At 45.7% G+C, this 27,648-nt stretch overlaps 1 protein-coding gene across 5 annotated transcripts in view; it reads right to left on the minus strand.

Annotated features, from left to right (window-relative positions):
* Window positions 1–27,648, minus strand: part of AFAP1 (actin filament associated protein 1) — a 183,066-nt gene that overhangs the window by 67,730 nt on the left and 87,688 nt on the right. For all 5 annotated transcript variants that reach the window (XM_034951933.3, XM_034951930.3, XM_034951934.3 and 2 more), the window contains exons 5-6: window positions 17,864–18,075; window positions 13,313–13,492 (exon numbers count right to left, since the gene is read on the minus strand). In XM_034951933.3, coding sequence (XP_034807824.1) covers window positions 13,313–13,492; window positions 17,864–18,075 — 392 coding nt within the window. The remainder of the gene's footprint in view (window positions 1–13,312; window positions 13,493–17,863; window positions 18,076–27,648) is intronic.

Consider the following 27,648-nt stretch of genomic DNA (forward strand, 5'->3'; position numbering starts at 1 on the left):
CTCACCCACCTTTCCATCACTCTAGCGCACTACCTTCTGGCTCACCAGGGGTTGTTCCTTTTATGCGGCAGTTCTTTAGTTTTTAAAAAAAATCTACCTCAGTCACCAAGACGTGGCCTTTACAAGGTGAAATAAAGAGCTATAACAACACTGACTTCTTTCGAATTAAAAACAGATAATTTTAAAGACATCAACTATTTGGAAAGTAAGCACTATATTCCCAAATAAACCATTAGTCAAAGAAGAAATCAAGACAGAAATCAGAAAATATTTTGAGCTGAATAATAAAAATACAAAATATCAAAACATAGAGGGTGCCGTTAACACTGTGTGTAGAACGAGACATGTAGCCTTCAATGCATGCATAAGGAAAAAAGGCTAAAAACTCAATTATCTAAGTGTACGCTTCAGGAAGTTGCGATAATTACAGCAAATTAAGCTAAAAAAAAGTAGAAGCAAAATAATAAAGAAAAAGAACTACATAAAGTAGAAAATGGTCACACTACAGGAAAAAAAATTAACATAGCCCAGAAAGATATTTTTTGAGAGAATAAAATTGATAAACTTCTGGCAAGACTGTGAAGAAGAAAAGGCAGCAGGCACAGGGCATTTTTACTCCAGTTGCCACACAGAAGAGCATGCAAGACTATCACTCCCACCCTGACAAATAAAACAAGTGGCTATGCTTAAAAAAAAAAAAAAAAAAAAAAGTCCTAGTACATCTGAACCCTTCTGAGCAATGAAGATGCAAAAAACCTACATGAACTAAATCCTAAAAGTGAAGGCTCCTTTGCAGGAAAAAAGTGACCCACAGGCCCCCTTCTAACTGGTAGAATGGTGGGTGAAGGGGGAACCCACCATATTTGGGACAGGGAAGAAGCCAGCCAAGTTCTCACTGTGTGGGCTGGCATACCTGTTGACAATTCAAGGTGCCCCGGTGACAGAATGAGTCCACAGTCACCTGCCAACTCTCTCCAGGGTCTTTACTGGGTATGCAGGTACAGAACAGAAGCTGGAGGCAAGGAAACAGAATTTGGAGAGTCCCCACCCCACCCCGCCGCCCCCAGAGGCACAGCCCTTCTCCCAGGTGCAAGGCAGTTGCCCTACAGGGGAAGGCAGGGAAGCAGAGAGACGCCCCTCCCAGGAGGCCCAGGCTTCCCAGAGCATCCACAGCTGGAGACAGAGCACAGCACAGAGGGATTTCGCCCAAGGCACAAAAAGCCAGAGGCAAGACTGCAGAGAAAAGAGACCACTTAGCAAGTGAAAAAGCTGGCCGGTAGGCCAAAAACAAAAACAAAATCAAGCTGGTTTAGAAAGCTGGCACTTGTCTGTAGCACACAAAAGAGATCTTCAGATTTTCACCACGGGTCTTGGGTCCTGGGCCATGCCATGCCAACGACAGGAAACTCCTGATCCAACACGTCAATGGTTTGGAAGGCAGTAGGGGAGTGAGAGTGAGGCAAGGTGAAGCTGCAACAACGTGCAGCCCCTCCCCACCTGCAGGAGAGCCAGATACAGGCTGCCAGTGGGGAGCAGGGCAGGAGGCGGGTACACCCTTCTCCAGGGAAATAGGACTCTTGTCAGTCTCTGCTGTTCTTCTACACAAAATGCATGGAATGTCATGGAAACTCCTGAGACAAATTCAACAGAGGCAGCCCAAGAGCTGGGCCCAATATTGGAATGACCAAAGATGTTAAAATAACTAAAATAAAAAATGCTGAAATAGCTCATGAAAAGGCAGGCGACATAAAGAGATGGAGAACTTCAGCAGAGATGGAAACGATTTAAAAAAGAAAGAAAGAAATGCCAGAAGTGAAAAATGGATCTCAGAAAAGATGACGTCATCAGCTGGGCTGAAGAGCCCACAGGAGAGGAGAGGACCCGTAAGCCCGAGTACAGGTAAACAGAAGCGTCCAACCAAGCTGAGCCACGGAAGGAGTGAAGGAAACCACAACGGAGTATCCACAATCTACGGGAAGTATCAGAGGACCCAACATACCTACAGATGCAACTTCAAAAGGAGAGGAGAGACCGGGCGCGGTGGCTCACGCCTGTCATCCCAGCACTTTGGGAGGCTGAGGCAGGTGGATCACCTGAGGTCAGGAGTTCGAGACCAGCCTGACCAACATAGAGAAACCCCGTCTCTACTAAAAATACAAAATTAGCTGCACGTGGTGGCACATGCCTGTAATCCCAGCTACTTGGGAGGCTGAGGCAGGAGAATCGCTTGAACCTGGGAGGTGGAGGTTGCGGTGAGCAGAGATAGTGCCATTGCACTCCAGCCTGAACAAGAGTGAAACTCTGTCTCCAAAAAAAAAAAAAAAAAAAAAAAAAAGGGAGAGAGGAGAGAAAAATGAGGCGAGAGAGGACGGCCAAAAGCTTCCCAAAGTGAAGCTTTTGAGAGACACCAACCCACTGAACAAAGAAGCACAACCAACCCCGAGAAAGAGGAAAAACCCACACCACCGCACTGAGACACATTGCAGTCAGCTGCTGAAAACCAGATGTGGAGAACAAATCTTAAGAGGAGGACGGGGGGAAAGGACACTCCACACCCGGAGGACCAATGGGCACAAAGGGCGGGTGACGTCTCACCCGAGCGAGGAAGAAATGAAGACCCTTCCAGACAGTTAAGGCTCCCAGAGTTGACTTCCAGAAGATTCGCTGTATAAAAAAAGGTTTTTTAAAATTTTGTTTTAATAACTTCTTTGGGGTAAAAGGAAATGAAAGTGACTGAACACCCAAATCTTCAGGAGGAAATGAAGGGCATGTGGAAGGTGAATTCAGCCCGGTGAATATTAAAGACGTGGCTTCAAATGTGTGTGTCCACAGGATTCAGGTTCCGCAAGGACAATGGATACAGTAAACATATTGTGATTCTTCCTTGAGAACTCTGGCAAAGCCACTATGGTACCTGCACAGCACATTAAAGCCACTCTGTGTTCACCTAGGGCTGCTTGAAACCACAAGATGCTAAGAAATCCCTATAGCGTCGCCCCCACGCCCCCCGGCTGGCTACGTGAGCTTGGGATCCACCAGCACCAGGACTCTGCTACGTCCTGGTGAGAAAAGGAAAGCAGCATCTTCAAAACTGCTTAAGATGGTTGCCTTAGGGTGTTTTGGTTTATTTTGAAATTCGAGACAGCAGCTTATTCACCATGTTGTTTCTTCTTTCAGCGGACACAGGAAGAGTCTGTCTCTCAGCCTCCCCCACAGTTTGGCCAAAGGAGTGTGGGAAGCGGTGATGTAAGTCCAGTTCTTGCCCCCAGAAACATCCTGCTGTCATCAGCTATCCGGCCTGTTCTCTGCAGGCGTATGCGGAGCCTAATGAGATGCAGAGGTGGTGGCAGAGGAAAAGCAACAGTGGTAACAGCAGCTTATACTTATGTAAGGTTCATGACATGCTTTCTGCCATTCTGAACACTCTGTCTTAGCATCTCATCCTTACAAAAGCTCTAGAAAGCAGATACCATTATTATACCCGCCTTTACAGATGAGGAAACAGAGGCATTGAGAAGTCACATAGCTTGTCCAAGAAACACACTGCCTAACAGCTAGGGCTCAGGTCACAGTCCCAGGAGTCTGACTCCAGTCTGTGCTCTACCTATACCGTCTGATATGGTTTAGCTGTGTCCCCACCCAAGTCTCATCTTGAATTGTAGTTCCCATAATCCCCATGTCTCATGGGAGGGACGCAGTGGGAGGTAATTGAATCATGGGAGCGGTTACCTTCATGCTGTTCTCGTGACAGTGACTGAGCTCTCAGGAGATCTGATGGTTTTATAAGGGGCTTCCCCTCTTTTGCTCCGCACTTCTCTCCTGCTGCCATGTGAAGAAGGACGTGTTTGCTTCCCCTTCCGCCAAGATTGTAAGTTTCCCAAGGCCTCCCCAGCCATGTGGAACTGTGAGTCAATGTAACCTCTTTCCTTTATAAATTACCCAGTCTAAGATATTTCTTCACAGCGGCATGAGAAGACTAATACACTATCTCTCAACACAATACTGGCTCCCAAGTCCTTTTCCTGGCTGTGTTATATTATGCTGAACTTAAGAAGCAATTATAAAAATCAAGTAAAACTTTATTCAAAGTGGTTGTAGGATGCCATTTACCCTAACTGCCTATCTGACTACAAAAAGACTTATTTTCTCTGATATCCTACCACTTCCCTGAGGCCTCCTCTTAAAAGGAAATGGGGGTGCTGAGCAAGGGTAGTGATTACCAAACCTGGCTTTGCCTCAGTCATCTGAGAACTCCTTAAAAAGAGAATTATAAGCAAAGAATACAGACAAAAACAGCAAAGGATATAAACACAGTTCACAGAAATACTGATACAACTGTAGGCTCTTAAACCCTATTAAAAATACTCAGTGTCATTCACAATAAGAGGAGTGCAGATTACAACTAGACTGAGATACCATCCTTCCACATCAGACTAGCAAAAATTCACAAGTTGGCTAACACACCCTATTGGCAAGGCTACAGGAAGAAAAGGCACTCTGATATATTGTTGGTGGGAGGGAAAATTGGTAAACCTCCTAGGAGAGTGCCTTAGCTATACATCAAAATTATAATACGAATGCTGATAACCTTCATGGAAGTGATTACTCTTTCTGAGAATTTAGCCTACAGACCAGCAAAAGTGTGAGATGAGATAAGCATAAGGTTATCTAATACAGAATTGTCTGTCATATCAAAAGACTGAAAGCAACCCAATGTCCATAAATGGGAGACAGACTATCTTTTTGAAGTACGGTCTATTCATACAATAAAATGTTATAACCTGTAATAAAGAAAGAGGAAATGCTCTATTCTCTAAATTGCAAATATCTCCAAGATACTTTGTTTAGGTGGGGAAAAAAACAAGGTCCAAAATGCTGCACCCTTTCTATGGGGCGGGGCGAGGGGGAAGCAGATGAAATCTGCATTGCTATTTGCTTGCCTATGGACAAGGAAACTCTGAAAGAATACATACAAAATAGTAACTCTCCTGCACTGCTGGGAGAAGGGAATTGTACAAATAATCTTGGAAGACAATCTGGCAGAGTCTGGTGATGCTGAAGGTGTGCACATACTAAATAAGGCAATTCCAATGTAACAGGAGCGTCCTAGAGAAGACATGAAACGCGAGGCTGTGGGACACGTGCTGGAAGATCTCACGGCACCTCGGCCTGCAGTAGCAACAGCCCGTGAGCACAAAAAGTGGCCATCAGAAGCAGATAATTCTGAGTGAGAAAATACAGCTGCAGGGTTTGTGGAGTTTGAAGCCATTTACACAGAAATTCTAAAACGTGAATAAAGTATCATTTACCTTGAATGGTTATATACACATATAAGAGAAAGGTTTTTTATTATTATTATTATTTATCTTTAGAGACAAGGTCTCATTCTGTCACCCAGGCTGGAGTGCAGTGGCCCAATCACAGCTCATTGAAACCTCAAACTCCTGGGGCTCCAGCGATCCTCCTGCCTCTGCCCCCCAAGCAGCTGGGACTACAGGCTGTGCCACCATGCTCAGATAATTTTTTAATGTTTTATAGAGATAGCCTCTTGCTATTTTTCCCAGGCTGGTCTTGAACTCCTGGCCTCAAGTGATCCTCCCGCCTTGCCCTCCCAAAGCACTGGGATTACAGAAGTGAAAGTATTTTTTTAAAAGCATACCAAGATAATAATAAAGACCAAATTCAGATAAAAGTCGCCTTTGGGAAGGGAGAGAGACTTAAATAGGGGAGGCATGTTTCTATTCTATCTGTAGCATTTTAGACCTTAAAAGGATATAAAAATGATACAAAGTAAAAAGGGAAAAAAAGATTCTTAAGTCCCTAATAAATCTGAATCACCAGGAATCAACGTTTTTTACATCTCTAAGTGTTTCTGATCTAATGACAGTATCTGGAAGAAACTACACTAGCCCATCTCAGGTCTCTGCTGGCCCAAGATAATTCTGTAACTGCTTGAAACTAGTTTTGTCATCTGACTTTGCTTTCTAATCAAGACTTCTTAGATTCCTGTACCATTATATGTACTGGAAGTAACATCACAGACATGAAAAATAGAGTAACTGAACAATTTAAACTCTTTAGAAAAGATACTTTACCCCGTATTATTTACTTTCCTTTTAAGAAAAATCAGCAAATGCTAAAAAAAAAAAAAAAAAAAAAAAAAATTCTTGCAATTAACTTCCGTTCATAAATGGAGTCATCATTCTATAATTAGCTAAGTGCCTCTGATCTATAAGTAGCTCCCATCTGGTGAAACACGATACAAGATTATTTCACCCCATCAGCATCTGACATCTTGAGAAAGTTTTGTTTTTACTAGTCTGTTTGTCAGCGCACTGTCGGCTCTATGCCCTCTCCCAGTGACACTCCAGGATGACTTCATGTCAGACCAGCACCAGCAAGAAGGGGGCTGCTCTTCAGTGTGCAGGAAATACTTAACTAACTGTAAGGACAGAGGAGAAAAAGAAGAAAGCTGAAGTTTCAGAGTGGCCTTTTTTGGGTTTCCACTGAGGAACAGCTAAGCACAGAATGCAGAAGGATGGGTACAGGTGACCAAAAGCACGGGATCGGGTGAAGAAAACAGAATCATACAGAAAGCTTCGCAATGAATTCCATAACTGTCGTTCCCTCCTTACGGAAGGGATGGCACTATGGTCATAGAAATGTGGAATAAAAGAGGGAACGGCAAACTGTCAGATGGCCCAACACAGTGAGAATGAAATGTGAAGCCAGGAAACTCTGACTTAGACCCCCTGCTTGATCGCTTATGGATCATGGTAGCACTTCGCCCACCTGAGACTCAGGCTGTCAGCTGACAAATGAAACTACACACGCCTGCTTTGAGGTTAAGAAGCAATGATGGCAGAGAAGTCCCTTGTGAGTGTAAAGGGCTTTAGTGAAATTGGTAATGGTGGTGGCTGATGTATAACATATTAAAGTTCCATGCTGGGAAGGCTAAGTAAGCTCGACAGTAGAAACTTCCGATCACAGGACTTCCAGAAGGATCATCTGGAGGGGAAAAAAGCTCTCCTCAATCTCCTGTATGATACAGATGTGGGAAGAGCCTCAGCCACTGCCAACAACATGAAAAAAAAAAAGCATCTGTGTGTCCTGAGCAGCTGGCAGACAGCGGTGGGAGCCACTGCTCTCGTCATGGGGTCAGAACCACATGCTTTCCTGCGGATGACAGCGAAAGAGACTGAAGGTTTGATGGAGGGAGACCTGTGTAGCATAAGACCTTCTGCTATGAAGTGTTCTACCAGGTTTCCCCACCCCACTCCTGAGCCCTTCTCTCACAACAGGTACTTGCCGGCAACGATGGACTAGGTGGGTTGGGCCAATCTTCCTGATGAAGACAATTAGAAAAGCAAGATAACCATCACTCTTCACAGAACTGGAAAAAACAATCCTAAAATTCATATGTTAAAAAAAAAAAAGAGCCCACATAGCCAAAGCAGGACTAAGCAAAAAGAACAAACAAACGAAGGCATCACATTACCTGATTTCAAACTACAGTATAAGGCCATAGTCACCAAAACAGCATGGTACTGGTATAAAAATAGGCAAATAGGCCTAGGGAAAAGAATAGAGAACCCAAATACTACAGTCAACTGAACTTCAACAAAGCAAACAAAAACATAAAGTGGGGAAAGGACACCCTTTTCAACAAATGGTGCTGGGATAATTGGCTAGCCTCATGTAGGAGAATGAAACTGGATCCTCATTTCTCACCTTGTACAAAAATCAACTCAAGATGGATGAACGACTTAAACCTAAGACCTGAAACTATAAAAATTCTAGAAGGTAACATCAGAAAAACCCTTCTAGACATTGGCTTAGGCAAGGACTTCATGACCAAGAACCCAAAAGCAAATGTGATAAAGTTAAATAGCTGGGACTTAATTAAACTAAAGAGCTTTTTCATGGCAAAACCAGTCAGCAGAGTAAACAGACAAACCACAGAGTGAGAGAAAACCTTCACAATCTATATATCTCACAAAGGACTAATATCCAGAATCTACAACGAACTCAAACAAATTAGCAAGAAGAAACCAAACAATCCCATCAAAAGTGGGCTAAGGACATGAACAAACAATTCTCAAAAGAAGTTATACAAATGGCCAACAAACATACAAAAAAAAGCTCAATATCACTAATGATCAGGGAAAGCAAATCAAAACCACAACGTGATACCACCTTACTCCTGCAAGAATGACCAGAATCAAAAAATAATAGATGTTGGTGTGGATGCGGTGAACAGGGAACACTTCTACACTGCTGGTGGGAATGTAAACTAGTACAACCACTATGGAAAACAGTGTGGAGATCTCTTTTTTTTTTTTTTTTTTTTTTTTTGAGATTAAGTCTTGCCCCGTCACCCAGGCTGGAGTGCAGTGGTGCAATCTTGGCTCACTGCAACCTCCTCCTCTCAGGTTCAAGCAATTCTCCTGCCTCAGCCACCCAAGCAGCTGGGACTACAGGCACGTGCCACCATGCCTGGCTAATTTTTTGTATTTTTAGTAGACACAAGGTTTCACCGTGTTATCCAGGATAGTCCTGATCTCCTGACCTTGTGATCTGCCTGCCTCGGCCTCCCAAAGTGCTGGGATTACAGGCACAAGCCACTGCGCCCGACCTGGAGGTTTCTTAAAATAATTAAAAGCAGAAGCACCATTCAATCCGGCAATCCCACTACTGGGTATCTACCCAGAGGAAAAGAAGGCATTATACAAAAAATACACTTGCACACACGTTTATAACAGCACAATCCACAATTGCAAAAATGTGGAACCAACCCAAATGCCCATCAATCAACAAGTGGATAAAGAAACTGTGGCATACACACACACACACACACACACACACACACACACACATGCATATATATACAATGGAATACTACTCAGCCATAAAAAGGAATACATTAATGGCATTTGCAGCAACCTGGATGAGATTGGAGACTATTATTCTAAGTGAAGTAACTCAGGAATGGAAAACCAAACATTGTATATTCTCACTCATAAGTGGGAGCTAAGCTATGAGGATGCAAAGGCATAAGAATGATACAGTGGACTTTGGGGAATAACACAATAGACTTTGGGGATTCAGGGAAAAAGGGTGGGAAGGAAGTGAGGGATAAAAGACTACAAACTGGGTGCAGTGTATACTGCTTCGGTGATGGGTGCACCAAAATCTCACAAATCAACACTAAAGAACTTACTCTGTCACCAAACACCACCTGTTCCCCAATAACCTATGGAAATTAAAAAAAACTTTTTTTCACAAAAAAGCAAGATAAAATAGAGGAAGCATCTTTCCAAAAGCATGAGGCAGCTACTATGATAGTAAGCAAGGCCTGGGCCAAAATCCAGAAGAAGATGGAAATTCAGAAGGGAAGCCTGGTGGCTGGGACTGCCTTGCTACCCCAAGGGGGCAGCTGAGGGGCGAGGTAGAACCTCCAATGGCTCAGTGGGAAGAGAGATCCAAGCTGTAGTCCAGGGCATGCCAAAGAGGGGGTCCCTGGCAAAATACCCACAAGCAGGATGGAGACCCCAACGGAATGTAACTTGGAGTTAAGAGTGAACTGAAACAAATATAAACCTGCCTTTGAATGGACTGCAGGTGGCCTTAAAGTTACCTGGGTGGCTCTTGAATGGACTGCGGGCGGCCTTAAGGTTACCTGGGTGGCTCTTGAATGGACTGAGGGCTGCCTTAAGGTTACCTGGGTGGCTCTTGAATGGACTGTGGGCTGCCTTAAAGTTACCTGGGTGGCTCTTGAATGGACTGTGGGCTGCCTTAAGGTTATCTGGGTGGCTCTTGAATGGACTGTGGGCTGTCTTGAGGTTATCTGGGTGGCTCTTGAATGGACTGAGGGCTGCGTTAAGGTTACCTGGGTGGCTCTTGAATGGACTGTGGGCTGCCTTAAGGTTATCTGGGTGGCTCTTGAATGGACTGTGGGCTGCCTTAAAGTTACCTGGGTGGCTCTTGAATGGACTGTGGGCTGCCTTAAGGTTATCTGGGTGGCTCTTGAATGGACTGTGGGCTGTCTTGAGGTTATCTGGGTGGCTCTTGAATGGACTGAGGGCTGCGTTAAGGTTACCTGGGTGGCTCTTGAATGGACTGAGGGCTGCCTTAAGGTTACCTGGGTGGCTCTTGAATGGACTGCGGGTGGCCTTAAGGTTACCTGGGTGGCTCTTGAATGGACTGAGGGCTGCCTTAAGGTCATACCTGGGTGGCTCTTGAATGGACTGAGGGCTGCCTTAAGGTTACCTGGGTGGCTCTTGAATGGACTGTGGGCTGCCTTAAGGTTACCTGGGTGGCTCTTGAATGGACTGAGGGCTGCCTTAAGGTTACGTGGGTGGCTCTTGAATGGACTGAGGGCTGCCTTAAGGTTACCTGGGTGGCTCTTGAATGGACTGAGGGCTGCCTTAAGGTTACCTGGGTGGCTCTTGAATGGACTGTGGGCTGCCTTAAGGTTACCTGGGTGGCTCTTGAATGGACTGAGGGCTGCCTTAAGGTTATCCGGGTGGCTCTTGAATGGACTGTGGGCTGCCTTAAGGTTACCTGGGTGGCTCTTGAATGGACTGCGGGTGGCCTTAAAGTTACCTGGGTGGCTCTTGAATGGACTGCAGGTGGCCTTAAGGTTACCTGGGTGGCTCTTGAATGGACTGAGGGCTGCCTTAAGGTTACCTGGGTGGCTGAAAACCTCAAACCCTGAATTTAGAATAAACTAATTTTGGAGCGCTAACACCCCCAAGTGTGCGGGAGAGGCAAGGGAAAATGCTCCTTGGTAGTGGAAAGCAGAGTTCTAGGAATCAAGTTATTTCCATAGGAACAACTGGGGACCCCCGTGAAAAAGAATGAAGTTGGACCCCTACTTCACAGTGTATGCAAAAAATTAAATCAAAGTGGATCAAAAATCTAAATGTAAGAGCTAACACTGTAAACTTCTCAGAATAAAATACACATGTAAACCTTCAGGACCCTGGATCAAGTAATCAGTTCTTACATATGACCCAAGAAGCAATAAAGAGCAAGGAAGAACTGAAATCTGCTTCAACATGGACGGACCTTGAAAACATGACACTAAATGAAAGAAGCCAGCCACGAAAGCCCAAGTACTGTAAGAGCCACTTCTGTGAAATGCTGACAACAGGCAGCTGTACAGAGACAGAAAGCAGGTAAGTGGCTGCCTAAGAAGAACAGGGGTGGTGGCAAAAGGGCAATGACTGCTAATGGGTATGGCGTTCTTTGTTTTTGAGACAGGGTCTCGCTCCTATCACCCAGGCTGGAGTACAGTGGCGCAGTCACAACTCGCTGCAGCCTCAACCTCCCAGGCTCAGGTGATTCTCCCACCTGAGTCTCCAGAGTAGCTGGGACTACAGGAACGTGTCACCATGCCTGGCTGATTTTCTGTATCTTTTAGCAGAGACAGGGTTTCTGCATGTTGTCTAGGCTGGTCTCAAACTCCCAGGCTTAAGCAATCGGCCCACCTTGGCTCCCAAAGTGCTGGGATTACAGGCATGAGCCGCTGCGCCCAGCCAGTACAATGTTCTTTTTGGAGCCATGAAATTCAGCATCTAGACTATGGTGATGGCTGCACAACTCAGTGAATATACCAAAAACAAAAACAAAAACAAAAAACACAAACCAATGAATTGGACTTGAAAAGGGTGAATTTATGGTATGTGAATTATCCCTCAATAAAGCTGTTATAAAAAAATTATTTCAATAATTTTTCCCCTAATATAATGCCGAGCGTGAACTTGAGATAACCTGGCACAAGGATGACAAAAATGACATGAACAAGTACAGCACAACAGACAACAGAACCAGGTTCAAACTCCACCAAAACCACTGTCAAACCACCATGCTGATGACATTTATGAAGATAAACGTCAAGTAAACGTTTCTAAAAGAAATTTAACACTGTACAAATAGTATTTCCAGCTTGAAGAAGAAACAACTAGAAATTCTAGATACAAGCCAAAATGAACTCTAAAACAAAAACAAACCAAAAAGATTAGAGATTCTAGCACTGAACACTACTGCCACGGACGGAATGTGTTCCCCCAAATTCATATCCTGAAATCCTAACCCTCAAGAGGATGGTGTTATGAGGCAGAACCTCTGGGAGGTAACTAGGTGAATGGGATTGGTGCCCTTATAAAAGAGGCCCTAGAGACCTGCCTTGTCCCTTCCGCCACATGAGGACACAGATGGAAGATGCCATCTGTGAACCAGGAAGCAGGCCCTCACCAGACACTGAATAGAATGGTCCGTTGATCTTGGACTTCCCAGACTCCAGAACTGTGAGAAACACATTTGTTATAAATAAGCCACTCAGTTTATCATATTTCATCAGAGCAATCCAAGTAGACTAAAACAACTACCATCACCAAAATTAAGAACCCAGTGAACAGGAACACATTTAATAGCAGATTACAAGCAGCCAAAGAGAGAAATAATGGGCTGGAAAGTAACAAGAAAAATAAACCAGACTAAAGAAGAAAAAAGAATGGTTAGGGCTGGACACGATGGCTCACACTTGTAATCCCAGCACTTTGGGAGGCCAAGGTGGGCGGATCACTTGAGCTCATGAGTTTGAGACCAGCCTGGGCCACATGGAGAAATGCTGTCTCTAGAAAAGATACAAAAATTAGCCAGGAATGGTGGCATGTAATCCGAGCTAACTTGGGAGGCTGAGGGGGGAGGATCGATTGAGCCCAGGAGGCAGAGGTTGCAGTGAACCACGATCATACCACTAAATTCCAGCCTGGGCAACAGAGCCAAGCCTTGTTTCAACAAACAAAGAAAAGAGGTTGGTAAATACGAAAAGAAACTAGAAGTAAATATAGTGAGAAAGTCTAACATATATTTAAATGTAGTCTCAGGGAAGAAGGAGAAATGTGGAAAAGCTGTATTTTAAGAAAATGGCTGAAAAAATTTTCCAAAACTTAGAAAGATAAAAATCCACAAGATTTCAGAAGCCCAGCCAATCCCAACCAGAATAAAATTTAAAAAGAATTCATATGCAGACACAATAAAGTGACACTGTAGAAAATAAAAGTAAAAGAGAAAGTCGTCGAAGCAGCCTACAAACAGAGACAAGCTGCCTTTTAAAGATAAGAGTGAAAGTGACGCGGGGTTTCTGATTAACCTCCATGTCATCAGAATATTTAGCTATTAAAGATAAAACTCTTTGGGTGAATCCATCTTGCCTATGCTTGAACAAAATTAAAATTAAAATTAAAATGGATCTCAGAAAGGCATGTGGAATTGAAATGGCTGTGAAACACAGCAGACAACCTACCTTCAGCCACTGCTCGGCCTGTTCCTTGCTCTGGACGGCGAGAACAAGCGGGTCCGTGCCCTGCTGAGTAATCTTCAGCTCGTGCTTCTTCTTTTTGCTGTCTTTCGGGATGTACGTAATGTTACAGCCTTGGAGTGGCAGTTCCATCTGAGGCTGCTGGTCCTTGGAACTTTTATAGCACTGCATTCAACACAACAAATCAACTGATATTATAAGGGAGTTCAAACAGAAACACTTGAGGAAGCTCTAGCATCATGAAAACGTGAGTGCGGGCAAGGCATCTGAAGGTCTGAATCTGCAGATGAGCAGGTTCTCACACACACACACACAGTGCTCTTCACAGACACTTCGCCTCCAAGTGTGAAAAAGTACATCCATTCACTGATTCAGAAAAACTTACTGAGCCTCTATCGCAGGATTCAACAAACACCAAAAGTCCCTACTCTGATATGGTTTATGATCCAGTGGGGCTTCTTCATTAAATTACATGAATGTATTTACATAAATAAAAACATAGGCTGGGCACTATGGCTCACGCCTGTAATCCCAACACTTCGGGAGGCTGAGGCAGGTGGATCACTTGAGCCCAGGAGTTCAAGACCAGCCCGGGCAACATGAAGAAACCCCATCTCTACCAAAAACATAAAAAATTAGCCAGGCATGGTGGCGTGTTCCTACAGTCCCAGCTGCTTGGGAGGCTGAGGCAGGAGGATCCCTTAAGCCTGGGAGCCCGAGGCTGCAGTGAGCCATAATAGCACCACTGCACACCATCCTGGGTGACAGAGACTCTGTCTCCAACAAACAAAGAAAAACAAAACAAAACAAAAAAACCCAACACACACACATAAATATATATTTAACATAAATGTTTATTTAAATGTATATATAAAACACATTTATATTTATGTGAATAATATATAAAATATACTATTAGATTTGTTGCAACTCCACAGCCCTGAGAGAAAATGGAATAATTTGGATACTTTATTTAATAACCTATATTGCTTGTTATCCGCCTATCTCATCTTCTCTTTCTGAAAGACATAAATTATTTTAGTAAGAGGATAATAGCAATGTATAATATACAAAGCTGATGCATCTACACAACTGACATTCACTCTAAAGATTTTGACTGGTAAGGTTAGAACTGAGACTTAACTCAAATGGGTCTTGCTTAATCTTTATCTGTAAAACTGAGAATCAAATTATTGCCCAAAGCTTCCCCTACCTCCATTTGTTTACTTGTACTACTTGGGGCCAAAGCATACCTCCTAACAGTCCAAGAGGGCAGACCTGGGTCCTAGATCTACTACTAATTTATCTGCATCCCAGGGAGTTTCTTAAACTTCCTGAGTCTGTTTCCTCGTTTGCAAAATGTGTTTTGCCGTTATTGTTATTATTGTTTTATGGAATTAAGTTATTAGCAACAATAACATCTGCTACCAAGTGCTGAATGTCGACATCATATAAGGCATTTCAAGCACCTCAATCAGCATGGTGGCTCATTCTGCAGATTATGAAACCGAGGTGCAGCTGGTTAAGTCACCTGCCTGAAGAGTTAGGCAACCTGAAAAGTGACAGACCAGGACTCCAGCCCCAATTGTGCACGTGCAGAGCCTGCATCTTGACTCTAAACATTCAATGATGTAGGAAGGAATGAATAGATAGCTATTTTCAGAAGTGATTTCTAGAATCCTTTCCTGGTTTGTTTTTGGGGTGTGTCTGTGTGTGTGAGTGTGTGAGTGTGTGTGTGTGTGTGTGTGTGTTTGAGATGAAGTCTCTCTCCGTTGCCCAGGCTGGAGTTCAGTGGCACGATCTTGGCTCACTGCAAACCCCCCATCCCGGGTTGAAGCGATTCTCCTGCCTCAGCCTCCTGAGTAACTGAGAGTACAGGCGTGCGCCACCACACCCGGCTAATTTTTGTATTTTTAGTAGAGACAGAGTTTCACCAGATTGGCCAGGCTGGTCTCGAACTCCTGACTTCATGATCCGCCCGCCTCAGCCTCCCAAAGTGCTGGGATCACAGGCCTGAGCCACAGCGCCCAGCCTTCCTGTTTCGGTCTTCTAAATCCAGGACTTTGAAGTACACAGATAAGAAATACATCCCCTTTTTAAAAACTCAACTGATCTGAAAAGGAAGAAAAAAATACCTCAACTAACCTCAGATTTTTATGAATGTTGACCATTTGAGATTTTCTGCATTTTGGGTATGTATAAAAAGAAAGGTGAAAGGCAACTAATCGTACAATGGAAGGAATCGGAAAGGGAATTTTATTTTTTGATTTTAAATTGTGTAAACCTTTTTAATCGACATGTAATAACTGTACACATTTATGGGGTACAGAGTGATGCTTTGATACAGAAAATGTATAGTGATCAGATCAGATAATTAGCAAACCCCACATCTCAAACGCTTATCATTTCAGAAAGGGAACTTTGTAACATATTCTTCCTTAAGTTAAATGCCTCATGAGAGAGATGCTATCAGCAATAGGACAGGCTGCAATCTGGCAGTCCTAGCAGGCGGGATTTCCTGGGAAGCCGCCTCTACAGCAGACAGCAGCATGCAGGAGGTTTATGAATGGGCGTCCTGAAGACAACACCAGGAGCAAGGAGAGGGAGGAGTGGGGTGGGCAAAGACGCCCAGTTCGAGTGGCCTCAGGGATACCACCATTAGAGCTCTGGGGCTGGAAGGCCCCATCACAGCTGCCCAGTGAGTCTGGGTCTATTCCTCACACACACACACACACATTGAATGCAGACCCCTGGGGAGGGAGCTCGGCCTTGGGCTCTAGGCCCCTCTTCAATGCAGACAGTCCCCGAGGTGGGCTCACCAGCCCTGCCAAGGAAATGCGACCTTCAGTCCCGAAGCGGGAATCTAGGTACATCACAGTACCCACCCCAGAGCTACTTGAGCACAGAAGGAACAAGTTCCAGAAGGAGATGGAAAAAAAGCTGTTAATGGTGGTAACTTGTGGGAAGACAGACTGGGAACATTTAGGGGAAGAACATGGCTTTTCCTTTTCTGTGCTGTTTAAACTTGGAAAGTATTTGCTTTGATCACTGTTCATTATTTTGTATGCCAATGGGGGTCATGTGGGCCCTGAATGATAGGTCATTTTTCAAAGGAAAAAAGCTTCATAATAAAAGTAAATAACTTTGATTCTGCATTTGACCAAACAGTGCTTTCACCTGCTTTTCCACTAATTTCTTCTTATTCACAACTACTCTTAGTAGTAGGTATTATCATCCTGGTTTTGAAGGGGGAAAGCTGGCAGGGGCCCAAATGGAAGACAAAGCAGGGGAGGGGGGAAGAAGTTAGGGGGTGAGGGAGAGGAGGGCAGGGGAGAGGGACCAGGGACTCAGAACCCCAAACTGCTAATCCCTACACACAACCGCGAAGCTTCCCTCACTGGATTTGGAAGCTTCTCTTTTAAATGAAAGTTGATTATGTATTTCTAAAACATTCATATAATATATCCACATCTTGTAGCCATTATATCAGACTGGAAATAAGGACCACATTAATCTTCTTTTTTTCATTTTTTAATATTCCCCATGGCATCATTTTTGGCACATTCTAAATCTGGGAGAAATTCAGGCCACATTTGTGGAAAAAATATGTACTCTTTTAAAAAACTGAACAAAAACATTAAAAAATATATAATGTCCTAGGAACTTAGTAAAACAAAAAAAGATTCCCACAATTCAAAGATGAAACCTGGATTTACAAAAAAAAAAAAAAAAACATAAAAAAAAGATTATCTGCTCCACTAGAGCGCTCTACAGAAACATAAATTCTCGTTTTCTAATTAATGATATAATTTTGAGCAATGATTCCCCCAAGGTTAATCTGAAGGAAGAACAAAAGGCAAAAACATACTTTAAAGTTCATAATTCTAATAACCAACCATGGTTTCTAAAAAAAGGCAGGAGGAAAAGAAGGAAGGTGGGGAGGGAGTGGGGAGGAGGAAGGGACGCCACACTGTCCTCCCGGAATGCAGCCTTCCTGCTGGGGCCTCCACTGGAATAACCCCACAGCAAGGTCCAGGTTCTCGCCTTCCCTGCTTCTCTGTTCTTGTCTTCCTGTTCTGCCTCTCAAATTAAAAAAAAAAGAGAGAATTGGCCCCAAGCTTTCCAGAAGAATTTCCTTTCCTGGCTGCTCCCCGTCCCACTTCTATGAGCTGGCTTTGAGGAATCCACTGACTCACTACAAATGAGAAAATCCATCTTGCAACTCCTGGCAAGTTAAAATCTTGTGCATTTCCACAGACGCAAACCACAGGCCCTGCCCGGGAACGGGAATGATTTTGTCCGCTGGCTGCTTTTGGAGCTGGGAAACCGGCAACCTTGAACACACAACACGGGCGAGTGCTCCCTGATGGCGTGTGGGGGCCCCCGGCATGGGACTGCGGGGAGCTCAGGGCACCTGGCTGACGCCTGAGTGCTGCCCTTCCTGCACAGCTGATGTTAATGGTGACTGGATATAAATGCCACGGCTTCTGAGTGCAGCAATCTTACAAAAAACGCAAGCGATTCCAAATGTCTTACCAGCAGTTTGGTGTCTTTGATGACGCAGAGCAACTTGGTCCACTGGCCGAACCGCTTCTTCCGCAGCAGGAAGGCGCAGATTTTGGCGTCCTTGACCAGGTCCATGGAGGCCTCCTCAGAGGGCCACTGGTGCCGGGTTTTCTTCCCCTTCCCATCCTCCTCCTCTTCATCATACGACTCGTAAGAGCTGCTCATCGCATCGGAATCATAATCTGTAAAAAACAAACATACACTGGTAAAAAGGACTTCTTTACCTTGAAGTTTACCCGTGGGCTCAAGAGCACGTCCTCTTATTTTTAATCACCAAGTAACTGAATGAGAAAGGGACTTCTGCTCCTTAAGGGAAAAAACAAAAACAAAAAAACAATGCTGAGACTTGGGCAGTGGAAACTCAATGGCAAGGTGAAGTGCCTACAAATTCTGTGTTTATAAAAACTGTTTCTAGACTGTTTCATATGGACGGGACCCCACGCTGACCCGACACTGACTCTTCGCCACATTCTTGCAGGACGAGCGCCATCCTCATTCTGCAGATTGTTCCACCATACAGAACTCTTGCCCATGGAGGTCCCTTGCCCTCCCACGTCCGCACCTTTATGTCAAAGACCTCCCAAGGCTGCAATCTGCTTCTCCCTGCTGGCATCCCCACGTGCACAACATCTCTGACACTCAATATGCGACCAAGGGCCACCTCTCCCTTCTGGGGCATCCTTGGAACTTTGACAGAAATGTACACCTGTCCTTCTAATGGGGCCCACCTCACTCTGTGACACACTGGCATGTACACTGCTGTGACTGACAGTTTCCCAAACACATCACCCCTCTGCCACCTCAGGGTCTCTGCATGTGCCACGCCCTCTATCAAGCTTCCTGTCCATCCACTCGCCCTCCTGCCTTTGCCTGGTAAATGCTCTCATCTTTTGGGGTTTAACTTCCTGACACCTCCTCCAGCAAACCCTCCCTGAATCACCAAAGCTGGGTGCTATGGACTGAACTGTGTCCCTCCCGGAAATTCAAGTGTTGCAGCTCTAACCATAATGACTGTATGTAGAGATAGGACTTTTAGGAGGTTACTAAAGTTAAATGAGGTCCTAAGGGAGGGGTCCTAATCCCATAGGTCTGGTGGTCTTTTAAGAAGACAGAGAGAGAGAGAGAGAGAGAGAGAGAGCTCTGTCCCCACCATGTGAGGACACAGTGAGGACTTAGCCATCTAAAAGTCAGGAAGAGGCCTCGCCAGAACCCAACCGTGCTGGCAGTCTAACCTGGACTCCCGGACTGACGAGCTTCTGCTGTGGAAGCCCCCCATTGGTGGCATTTGTCACTGCGGCATGAGCAGACTAATACACTGGGTCAAATGCCCTTCCTCAGAGCCTCCACATGGCCCAACACAGAGCGGATCGCAGCACACCTCAACACTGGCCCCCACTGCAGGCTGTAAGCCCCCTGAAGAAAAGGAGACCATCTCGTTGGCGGTGATCTCCCCGGCACCTAACAAAGTACCTGGCACAGGGCAAGTGCCCAAATAACTGTAGAAGGAAGCGCGTTAAATGTCTTTAAATTAAACTGGCAAAGCCCTTGGAAGGGCCAATGGTGTAGTAAAAGGTCTTCCTAAATACCAGCGCCCATCATTCCTCTCATTACTTTCAGCTGCGCTGGATGATAAGCTCCCTGAGACAGGATCTGATTCATCTCTGAATTCCCCTCAGCCCCCAGAATCATCTGGAACACGTTTCTTTCTCAAAACATACTTAAGGGATGAACACCTAAATGATAGATGAATGAGAGATAAGGAGAACAATGGCCAATGCGGTTGCAATACTGTGCAAAATGGCAGAGTCTGCACAGAAGAGAACTCATATTTTTACTTGCTGGAAACTGGAGTTTAAGTTGTACTCAATAATCATGTTTGCCTTATAATTTCCTTGCAAAGATTCAATACTAGCAGGGAGGAACAGAAAGATTTAAAGTTTAAGTTGAATTTTCAACAATGAAAAGTTGTCCAGGAGGCCAGGTGTGGTGGCTCACACCTGTAATCCCAGCCCTTTGGGAGGCCAAGGCGGGCGAATCACTTGAGCCCGGGAGTTCAAGACCAAGCCTGGGCAACATAGCGAGACCCTATCTCTATAAAAAGTAAAAAGCTAGCCAGGCATGGTAGGGCACGCCTGTGGTCCCAACTACTCAAGAGGCTGACGCAGGAGGATCACTTGAGCCCAGGAGTCCAAGGCTGCAGTGAGCTGTGATCCTGCGCACTATACTCCAGCCTGGGCAACAGAACAAGATTATTATTATTATTATTATTTTTTAAAGTCCAGGAAGGATTTTAGGCAAAAGCTAAGGAGATTGAAGAGGTAACTTTGGCAACGGCACTAGGAATGGGCTGAAGAAGGGACGAGGTAAGAGACAGGAGCAGCTCAGAGGCCACGAGGGATGCAATGAGGGGCTGACTCAAAGGTGAGAGGCGAACAGAACACCCTGGTCTGGGTCACAGGTCTCTGACCCGCTTCTGCCCCTGCTTCACATCACCCCTCCACCCACAGGTGGGTCGTTCTCACTGGCTCCACGTCCCCTCCAACACACCCCACACACCCATCAGCACCTACACTCACCCAGCACCCCCTGCTTCACAGGGCAGCCACAGGGGGTTACTTACATTTCAATTTTCATTCAAGTCCCACATGTCAACTGGATACTGGGGCCCATAAGAAAAACACTCCCCCTGCTGCCAAAGCTCTGCTGGACGGCACGGGGGTCGGGGGGGCGGGCAAGATCTTTACAATCTAGGGCAAAATGCAAGCTGTCATGGAGCCGGGCACGAGGGGGCAGCATATGCAGGGGCACAGGGAAGACAGCACAGAAGATGTCACTTTAGAGCCAGGCCTTGAGACAAGCTATTGCCAACCAAAGGAAAAAGTCTGAGAAGGAGAAACGCGATGAGCGAAAGCACTGACAAGCATCAAATGCTGCCAAGGCACAGTGGGTCCTTTCAGCTTCTGGACAGGACGTGAGCGAGGCCACAAAACGACGTCCGTGGTTACCCTTGGCTGTGCTAGGAAGGAGCAGGGGGCTTCAGGGGCTGACAGTGTTCTACCCTTGACCTGAATGGTGGTTACACAGATGGCTTCTTTATGATAAATCACTGAGCATACACTCATATTTTATGCACTTTCTGGTAAATGTATTTTACAACAATAGAGTTTTTAAAACAGTAAGCGTGGCTAGAACAAGGGTATGTGGAAGGAAACGATGGAATATGGAATGAGAAGATGGGCAGAGGCCAGACCGCAGATCGCGTGCTGTGCTACGATCCAACGTAAACTGAGGGGTTCTGGAGGGGCCATGGACATCATCCTAGCTTTATTTCAGAAAGATGATTCTCATAGCGGCCTGAAGGACCACACAGCCCTCAGGGCTCGGCTCACTTGCTGAAACATCAAGTTCAGTAAATAATGAAGTAAAGATTTAATGAGTCAGTTAGTTATAAATGGGAAAACTACCTTTAATTTCACTCATTCCACAAATATGTTGTGAGCTCTACTCTATGCCAGGCACTTTTTAAAAACTATCTATATTTACATAGCAGGTGCTAGGATAAAGCCATGAAAAGCCAGGCCTGCTCCAAATTTACAAAGGTTTCTCACATCCACCATCTCACCGGACATCCCAGCCACTTGGAGATGGGGCACATAAGACATTAGTCTTATTCAAAGAAAAGGAAGAATGAGGCTCAAAGACTACGAGATTCATCCAGGAGCATAGGCTTGGTGAATGACAGGACTGAAACATGAACCCGTGCCTTTGTATTTTAAACGGAAAAAGTAAACTATGTTCTAGTAGCCCTTTCATCCTTGGGAATGAGTTGAGGTCTACAGTTATGAAAAAGACAATTAAGTTCATTGTCTTGCCTTCTTCTAAGAGTGTAGAAATGACATTTTTAGAAAAACCAGCCAACTTAGCAGCAAACAAGGAACAGCCAGAAGTCACCGAGCACAAAGGATAATGAACTCTCCAGAAAGTATGCTTAGCGATGACCCAATCAAGAGAACTCTCTGGAAAGTATGCTTAGCCGTGTCCCAATCAAGAGAACTCTCCAGAAAGTATGCTTAGCAATGACCCAATCAAGAGAACTCTCCAGAAAGTATGCTTAGCAATGACCCAATCAAGAGAACTCTCCGGAAAGTATGCTTAGTGATGGTCCAATCAAGAGAACTCTCCACAAAGTATGCTTAGCAGTCCCCCAATCAAGAGAACTCTCCGGAAAGTATGCTTAGCAGTGTCCCCATCAAGAGAACTCTCTGGAAAGTATGCTTAGCGATGACCCAATCAAGAGAACTCTCTGGACAGTATGCTTAGTGATGACCCAATCAAGAGAAGAGACTCTCGCTCAGGATATCACTTGGTAGCTCCACCAGCCAGAGCTGTGGTCTAGGACTTTGAGAAGTTCACCGTCTGGAGGCCTGGGGTTTTGGATTACATTAAGAGGTAATGTACGTTTTGTGAAAAATTATGAACAACTCAGAAATGGGGAGCAGGGAAAAGAATTCCTGATTGCCTTCTAGTCTTGTAGTAAGTGGTACAGGTATTCACAGAGAGATGAACAAGAAGGTTTTATTTCAGGGGTACTCGGGGAGGGGGGGCAATGATTAGATACCATCAGGCCCGTCCCATTCAGATGTCTACATTTTGTGTAGAGTAAGGCAGCAGACCAAAGGGCCAACAACAGAACTGTGTGAACTCTGTTGAAAGGACGTTGTTGATTAGGAAATGCTCTTTATATCAGTCAGGACTCTCCAGGGAAACAGAAGCCACAGGAGATTGACAGATTAGATACATGGATGGATAGACAGATGCTCAGGCAGACAGATGGATCAATGTATGGATGGACGGACAGGTGGATGGGTGAGTGGGTGGACAGAAGGAGGGAGGGAAGGAAAGAAGGAAGGAAGGAAGTGAGTGAGTGAGGGAGTGAACAGGTAGATAGGTAAGAGGGAGGGAGGGAGGGAGGGAGGGAGGGAGGGAGGGAAGGGAGGTGATTTATTAGGGGGGATGGCTCATGCAATTATGAAGACTGAGAAATCCCACAACAAGCCGTCTACCAGCTGGAGACCCTGGGATGCGCAAAGCGTGGCTCAGTCCGAGTCCAAAAGCCTCAGCACCAGGGAGGCAGATAGTGAAACTCTCCGTCTGAGAGGGAGGTCTGAGAATCCAGGAGGTGGGGAAGTGCGGGAGGGCAGTGGTGCTGGTATAAGTCCTGGGGTCCCAAGGCCGGGATGCCTGAAGTTCTAACGTCCAAGGGAGAAAGATGTCTCCCAGCTCAGGGAAAAGAGAGGCCCACGTGCCTATCCTCTGTTTCTGTTCTCTCTGGGCCTCCAGCCTATCGGATGGTACTGCCTACACTGAGGGTGGGTCTTCCCCGTGTGGGCCACTCAGACCCACACGCCAGTGTCCTCTGGAAACACCTCACAGATACACCCAAAAACAATGCTTCACCAGTTCCCTAGGTCCCCCTCATCTAGTCAACTTCACACCTCAAATTCACCACCACACTCTTCTTCACCAGAAACTAGTTTCATGGGCAGGAACTGCTATCATAGTGTCATTCTGATGAAATTAAGGAACACTCCAGTAAACTACTATTTTTAACTGTAAAATGTTCATTCCAGAAAAAAACTGCATAAAAGCAACGGCAATACCACACACAATGCACATCAGGCACATCAGAGCCAGGAATGGTGCCCTGAGAAGGCGGTTAGGGCGTCATGACTTTCCAAGGGGCCATGCCTTCTCTCCACCCAAATGACACAAGAATCTATCTTTAAAAGGCACACGAACCAGAGACAAAGGTTAAGTGACAAGCAAGTGTTCTCAAGGGGACTGGAGGGCCACGCAGATCCTGCCTTTTCGTTTCAATGCACTGGCTTTGCTGAGGCCATAAGCAGAAGACCCACCAGGCGTCGCTCTTGGTTTCTGACCTCACTTTTCAGAGGCAGGGGAGAGTGAGAGGCTGGCAGAAAACACGGCTCCTCTAGGGCAGGAGCTGTGGCCCTCATTTCTCTTGGAGTTCTAGTTCTGGGCACAAGGCTGAGCAAGCACAATATTAGATGTTTCACAATTAAAAAAAAAACTTGAATTGAAATTCAGCATAGAAAAATCAACAAAGGAAAGGAGTGGGAAAAGCACAGCCTTCATCTACTCAGTAAGTGTTTATTGAGCACATATTACCTGCCAGATGCAAAACAGACAAAAGCCTTGGCCCTCTTTGTTCTCACACTCGGGTGAGGGGGAAAGAGATGACAAACGGGCTATTGGAGAGTAGGGATGTGTCCAAGTAACACAATGATGAAGTATGGCTACTTTCTGGAGCTGCTCCTTCAGGTCTCAATGTCATTTCGTAAGAAGGATGATGGTGCTTTGCAGCTGTGTCTAGCGTTTTCAGACTCACAAAGGGCTTTCCCCTCGATCCTTCCAGCTGCCCCACACAACTCTGTGGAAGGCAAGGCATTTGGAGTGCAGAGAAAGGTTCTCCATCTCACATCCTCACTTTGGCAATATCATTCAACACTTTTCTACTTGAGATTCTTACAGGATCAAAATACAAGAGCTACAAAATACAAAATACAAGAGGGTCACAAAGTTTTGAACACTGACTCTCCTTCTGTATCACAGATTCTCCACTCTTTCATGCCGCTGTGACCATGTAAAAGGGGCTGGGGGTGGGGGGTGGAGGGCAGTGAGCAGGGGAGGAACAGGTGGTAGGTAAAGGGATGAGGACAGAAGCCCTTAGACGAACTTTGGCTTTAACTTTTGAGTGGGATGGGAAGCCACGAGAAGGTTGTGAATAGAGCAGAGATCTGACTTATGTTTGAAAATGGCCAGTCTAAGTCCGAGATCTCACTCTAGAGAAATATAGTAAGTCATTGAACTTATTTGAGACTCAGTGTCTTTAAGATAATCTTGTCTCTCTGAGAGTTACTATGAGGATAAAATGAAGGACACAAGATAGCTCCCTGTGAGCCTGAAACTCTAGAAGCAGGTGTAACTACCTGTGCACATGACCATCCAACATCGGGGCCTGAGGAAGTGAGTGCTCATCTCCAAACACCAGCGGCATTACATAATGTATTTCATTTACACACACACCCACACCCCATAACATCAGAAATGCCATTTCAACCAATCCCCCTGGAGGAGGGAGAGGGAAGAGGGCAAAACAGAGGAATTAGAAAGCTGAAAAAAAAACTGAAATCTGCGTCTGAAACCAAAACAGCCAACGAGCGTTGTAGTGAGTTTATGCTATGCCACCGTAGCTAACTGGAACGCCACTTCCATTGCTCTGCATGGTCTGGCTACAGGAGAAACTGAGGAACCTGGAAGGAGAGAAGGAAACAGCAGGCCCATCTCCGAGGCCAGCACAGGGCGCCAGGCCCTGTGGAAGCTGTGGCATGTTGCGCACCCTGCTGTGTGGGGCAGCCATGGGCTCAGGTCCCCCAGCTGCTTGCTGCAGGCTCTCCCGCTTCGGTGTTTTGTACAACTCCAGAGCCAAGGGCATCCGCATCTTGTGCGGGTCACTTGTGTCACTGAGTCTGGAGGAAGTCATAGATGAGTTGCAGTTTGACCTCATGGATTATCGTTTACCCTTGACCTCCTGCGCTTCACGGCCAGCTTTCCTTCCAGATGGCAGGTCCTACCAGGTGCTCAGGCCACAGCCACCCACTGACTTCAACAGCTCCTGCAAGTGTGCACGGCTAATCTAGAATAAGTCTTCTATCCCCATCGTAATGGTTCTGCTGTTCTGATGAAACCCTCACTGCTCCGCAGGTTGGTATGGACACTCTGGCAGGCTCACCCAGGCAAGGCGAGGGTGGACCTCTGGGAGTTTGGAGCACGGCTACACCATCCTTTAGAGAGAACCATCTTACTTCTGAGGAACTACTTTCAGCTAGTGAAGCCCTGGCAGAGACGTAATGCTTCACCATGAGACACCAAGAGAAGAGGAAACCTGAGCCGCCCTGCATGGCCCATAGTCTCTCTGACCCATGAAGGGGCACTCCATCCTCAAGTCAAAGCGGGTGTGTGACAGCAGGCTCCATCCACTCCAGAAGACGTGAGCGAGCAAGCAGCCCTAAGTCCTGTGCGCTGCCTCCTCCCTCAACAACCATTCATGAACACTGCCCAATGGTTTGGTTGGATGGTCGACAATGGAGAGGAATATGATTAAAAAACTGGTAACAAACAACTGGTCTGCAGAAGATGCTGTCAACAGACCTTCACAAATGGGCACATGATGTAAACAGACATCAGCAGAAGAGGATCTTGATACTCAGGTAAATACCACGACCCACTGTAGCTGCATCAGTCAGCCTCATTCCCCAGACTTCTTGTCCAAATGGGCTCATGTACATGTGGACATGATGGCAGGAATAGAGGTTATGCATGAACTCAGCAACACGGACTTCACTCGTGGAAATTAATCCGACTCCAGGTACTTCCGAGTACCCTACCTGCCAACAGCAGACAGCAACATCAACCTCCTTACCCCACCCCCACGCCCTGACACCATCCCTGGGATATCAGCTGGCACCTAATGGCAGGTTGTTATCACTGGTCCGCTTCCATCATGAAGAGATCATTAAAATAAATTTGCCTTCTAGGTCCACAAGGCCTTAAAGAATGTCCTGTTCTCCATAATGGGATCCCCACACCATTGCTTCTGACCAGGGAACTCATTTACAGCAAATGAAGTACACAATAATGGGTCTGTGCTCAGGAAATTCACTGATCTTGCCACAGACTCCAGCATGCTGAAGTCACTTACCCAATAGGTCAAAATAATTTTTTTTGAATATCCAATTATAGTGCCAGCCAACTGGTGATACCTTGTGGGCTTGGGGGCAAGAGGCTTCAGAGTATCTTCTGGCACTATATGTTCTGACTTGGTGGTACTGTTTCTCCCACAGCCCAGATTCACAGCCCAAGAATCAAGGGGTGAAACGAGAGGAGCCTCCTCTCACTATTACCCCCAGTGACCCACTAACAAAATGCTTGCTTTCCTTCCCTAAAATGCTGGACTGCACTGGTCTAAGGGCAAGATATGGCAATGGTTTCATTAAACTGGAAGCAGAAGCTGCCACCTGGCCACACCGGGCTCCTCATATCAGTAACAGGCAAAGAAGTGGCTCCTGCAGTGGCTGAGGTGACGGACGCCAATCGTGAGGAAGCCACTACCCCACAGTGGGAGTAAGGAAGAACACGCAGGGGACCTGGAAGACCCCCTGAGTGCCCCTCTGTGTTCTCACACCCTCTGATTAAAGTTAATGAAAAGTCATGACCATCCAATACAGAAGTGCTACTGAAGGTCCAGACCTTTCAAGAAAGGAAGCTGAATCACCCACCAAGAAAAAACCACGACCAACCGAGGGGTTTGCTGGGGGCACCGGGAATACAAAAGGGGCAGTAGATGGAGGTGGTAAATTCTAGCCATGAACACTGACCAGGTGTGGAGACGGAACCTGTTACAGGCTTTTCTTCCTTGTTTTGATAAGAATATAACTGTGTACACAGAAACGAATTCTTCTTCCCCCTCTCCCAGGCCCCCACCATCTCACATAAGAAGGGCTAACAGGAGTCAACCTTGTATGAATATCTCGGAATTTAGGTTACAGGCTCTAGAAGAGAATGGATGTCACCCAAATGTTGGACAAAGGGGCTCTGTCTCCTCTGCGGGGAGTTGGGGAACTTCCCGTCACCCGGGCAATGGTGAATCACGTTAGGCTCAAGCGTGCGCTGCT

This window comes from Pan paniscus, chromosome 3 (assembly GCF_029289425.2).
Source record: "Pan paniscus chromosome 3, NHGRI_mPanPan1-v2.0_pri, whole genome shotgun sequence".
In the NCBI taxonomy this organism is placed as follows: Eukaryota; Metazoa; Chordata; class Mammalia; order Primates; family Hominidae; genus Pan; species Pan paniscus.